This window comes from Antedon bifida, chromosome 3 (assembly GCF_963402885.1).
Source record: "Antedon bifida chromosome 3, ecAntBifi1.1, whole genome shotgun sequence".
Taxonomy (NCBI): domain Eukaryota; kingdom Metazoa; phylum Echinodermata; class Crinoidea; order Comatulida; family Antedonidae; genus Antedon; species Antedon bifida.
In genome coordinates, this window is record NC_136228.1 from 33,364,157 (window position 1) to 33,368,138 (window position 3,982).

The window sequence follows — 3,982 nt, forward strand, 5'->3', positions numbered from 1 at the left end:
TGGAAAAATCCCTTACTATAGTAGGCCTACAGGGATTTTTTCGAAAAATAGCCAAAATATCAAGTTTTTAAAATTCAATTATTATGCAATAATATTGCTTTATATGATCATATATTGCGTTATCATCATCTTAAAGTGCCATAGAAGCCATTTTTGTCGAAAAATAAAATGGTCGAAAATTGGCTATTTTTTGAAAAAATCCCTGTACTAGTACAGGGGATTTTTTCGAAAATGGCCAAAATATCAAGATTTTAAAATTCACTTATTATGCAATAATAGTGCTTTATATGATCATATATTGCGTTATCATCATCTTAAAGTGCCATAGAAGCCATTTTAAAATAATAAAAGGGTCGAAAATTTGACATTTTTCGAAAAAATCCCTGAGTAGGGGAGATTTTTTCGAAAAAGAGCCAAAATATCAAGTTTTTAAAATTCAATTATTATGCGATAATATTGCTGTATATGAGATTGTGTTATCATCATCTTATAGTACCATAGAAACCAGTTTTGTCGACACTTTAAAATATGTATTGAGGTAGTTAGATAGTTAACGTGCAGGAAGGAGGAATATTTTTGCATCGATTAAAAGATTGATTATATATGATGATAACGCACTATTTACGTGCAAATATTGAAAAAAAAATTGAACTATAAATAAATAAAAAAGATAAGGGTTACTGCAGCTGCATTCAGCAAATAATTTTCTATTTGTTAAATAGACCAGTTGGTGGCGCGCTATCCTTTACCAGTAGGCCTACTTCTGCCAAGTTCTAACATTCCAGGAATAGCAAGATGTTGATTACAAAATATATTGGGCCTACGCAACAAAGATGGAAATTAATTGATGTATAGGCCTACGCAATGAATAAGAATACGAGATGAAGATGAAGTACTGTAGGAGGCCTACGCAATGAAGATGATAGGCCTACGCATTGACAACATGGATTATGTCGAATTACACATCGATTTTGATGGTCCAGGGCAGCCAACTCATTCAAAAGACGCTGAAACTATCTATCTATTTGTACGTACATACTTCTAATGAGGTGTTGGTTTAGGCTACATACATTTCTGTGTGTATGCCAAGCACGCAGTTAAGAAGGCACAGGTCCAATCTTACACGTTTATAAATAAACAGCAACGCCAAGTAAAGCTCATAACTGCGTTTGGATTTGAAGAACATACACAAACTATTGTATATACCTAATAGAGTAAAAGTATTTTCCTGATTTTTAAATTGGATTAAATTAAAATAACCAGTGCGGTTAAGTCCAGGATGTCTACCTACCACCAAAAACACGCCCATGATCTTCTGTTACGATTGAAAGGATTTTGGGAGTCGCAAGATTTCACAGATGTGCAATTAGATATCAACGGACGGATAATTAACGGTCACAAAGCTGTGTTAGCCGCAGGTAGTCCACTCATTCGCCATCGACTACTCGAGAGCTTTGGTGACGATACCGATTCAAGTAATCGAGTTGAGTTGCACCAACCGCTGATAATCAGTTTCAGTGATGTCATTTTGATGGATTTAGTTAATTTTATTTACACACTTGAATTGCTGATAAATGAACATAATTATAAATCGTTAAGTAAACTGTGTTATCTATCGGAACCCGCATTGGCAGGGAAAGGCATCGAAGATTCGTGCAATGAATATTATTTACTGAAAGAAGATACTTTGGAAAGTTTGGAAGCTAATGTCACTCCATTAGGAGAACATCGTAACACGGAGGTACAACATCATGACAGCACATTCCCTGCCAGTTTACTCAAGTCGATGAACGATCAACGAGAAAGTCATCTTTTCACAGATGTTACCATCCAAGTTGCTGGAGAGAACTTTCCGTGTCATCGCGTTGTTCTTTCAGCTTGCAGCACCTTTTTTCGCGCCATGTTTTCTTCAAATATGGTTGAATCAGACAATAAGATTGTTCGTCTGCAACAGATTGTCGATTTAGAGCCTTTTCGTAACATTATGGAGTTTACATATACTGGTAAACTATTGATAACTTTTCATAACGCTCAAGACCTCATTTCTCTCGCAAGCTATCTTCATTATCACCCAGTCATTACAGCATGTTCGGAATTTTTCAAGAAAAACCTCGAACCTGATAACTGTATTAGTTTTATGAATTTTGCTCAGAGTATCGGCTGCTATGAAATTTATAATGATGCTTTGAATTATGTCCACAAACATTTCCTTAAAGTTTGTAACACTTGTGATTTTCTGGAAATCAATTCTGCATCTCTTATGCGTATTATTGAGAACGATCATCTGAACATTAAAAAAGAAGAAGTGGTCTTTGACGCAGTGTTGCAGTGGTATGGATCCAACCAGGATAAGCAGGAGTACTTTGGTGACATACTAAAGAAGGTCAGATTACCTCTGTTAGACATCAAATACTTTTCAGTTTCCGTAGAACAGAATCCAGTGCTTCTTAATCACGAGGAATGCATGGAAATTGTTAAAGATGCTAAGATGCTTAGAGATGCTCCAGAAGGAATTTGTGACGATCGACTTCGATTACGTCTTTCAATGACTACAGAAGTCATGATAATAATTGGTGGATTTGACAGTGAACAGCAATGGATACACGACGTGTGGTGTTGTAACCTCATTGATAACTCTTGGACAAGTTTGTCACCATTTCCCGGTCGAAACCAACGATTTGCCTGTGTTTCGTTAAACAATGATGTGTACGTCATCGGTGGTCAGGTCGACTACCATGCAAACTTGTCAGAGACTCTTGCGGATGTATGGAGGTATGAATCGCTTACTGACACGTGGTCGCAGGTAGCTAGTTTAAACAAACCACGTCATAATCACGGTGTCGCTGTTTTAAACGGCAAAATATATGTAGTTGGCGGACGAACCGGTTGGTCTCGGAAGTCGAACGACGTTGAACGTTACGATCCAGTACTAAATATATGGACTTATGTTAATCGGATAAAAGGTAGTTTTCTGGAACGACCAGTGGTGACGTCAGTCAACGGTAAGTTGTTTGTTAATGGTTACTTCTTCCGAGATCCTGACATCATTCACTGCTATGACCCAGCTGATGATTGCTGGTCGGCCATCTTTAATTTTGAGCGCGTACACGGTGAAGGCATCGAAACAGCCATCGTCATCAATGATTTTATATTTTACCTTGTGTCACGAGGAGACGAGAATGAGTTGATTATTTTCAATCCATTTACGTCGGAGCGGATACGCGGTTCGTCGATCCCTGACGGACGGTACCTGTACTCGTATGGTACAACGGTGTTAAATGAAAAGATCATTGTATCAGGCGGAAGCAAGTTGGAAAGCGCAGTCAATGTGTCTGATATCAAGTGTTACGATCCTAATTTAAATATGTGGAGCCAGGTGGGTTCCTTGCCGCAACCACTCACAGAGCACGGATGTGTTTGTATCGAAAAGTACATACCGACTTTAGGCTAACCACCAAAATGAATAACATCGCATTTAAATGTACAAGCTTATAATTTAATATTAACTAAAATTTCACAGTTATCAAAAAGAACACCGCTTTATATTACTAACTAACAATTGCTATAGTTCAAGTTGGTTTGTTTTTCTTTTTAAATTTACATATTTAATATCATTTACAAACATTGTTTCTTAAATAAAAATAGTAATAAATGAACATTTTTCTTTCTTCTTCTTATATAATTTTTCTAAACAGAGAGATACAGTAGATAAAAGGTATCCAGGAGGAGGGAAGCGCTCATTAAAAATAAGGCATAATCAGTTTGGTAGATACTATGTGATTTGACCAATCACAAGCGATGGATTATTCAAACTGTCGCTTGTCATTGGTCAACTTGCTTGTGTTGCGTCTCTAGTGGGAAGCACTCTTAACGGATTACGCAACGTAGCTTGTGGTTCTCTGAAGGAAAACTACACCTTGTACATTTATCAACTTTATGTTAACTACCGTAAGATAAATATTTTTTTTTATAAACAAGTAAA

The 3,982-nt window shown here is 36.7% G+C and overlaps 1 protein-coding gene across 1 annotated transcript; it reads left to right on the forward strand.

Annotated features, from left to right (window-relative positions):
- The first annotated feature begins 397 nt into the window (after positions 1-397).
- On the forward strand, positions 398-3,656 carry LOC144837793 (kelch-like protein 24). Its single transcript, XM_078693049.1, has one exon. The coding sequence runs from the start codon at positions 1,280-1,282 to the stop codon at positions 3,449-3,451; it is 2,172 nt and encodes a 723-aa protein (XP_078549175.1). The 5' UTR covers positions 398-1,279; the 3' UTR covers positions 3,452-3,656.
- The last annotated feature ends 326 nt before the right edge of the window (positions 3,657-3,982 follow it).

Coding starts and splice junctions, on each gene's coding strand:
- LOC144837793 (XM_078693049.1), top strand. CDS start 1,280: ATGTCTACCTACCACCAAAAACACGCCCATGATCTTCTGTTACGATTG.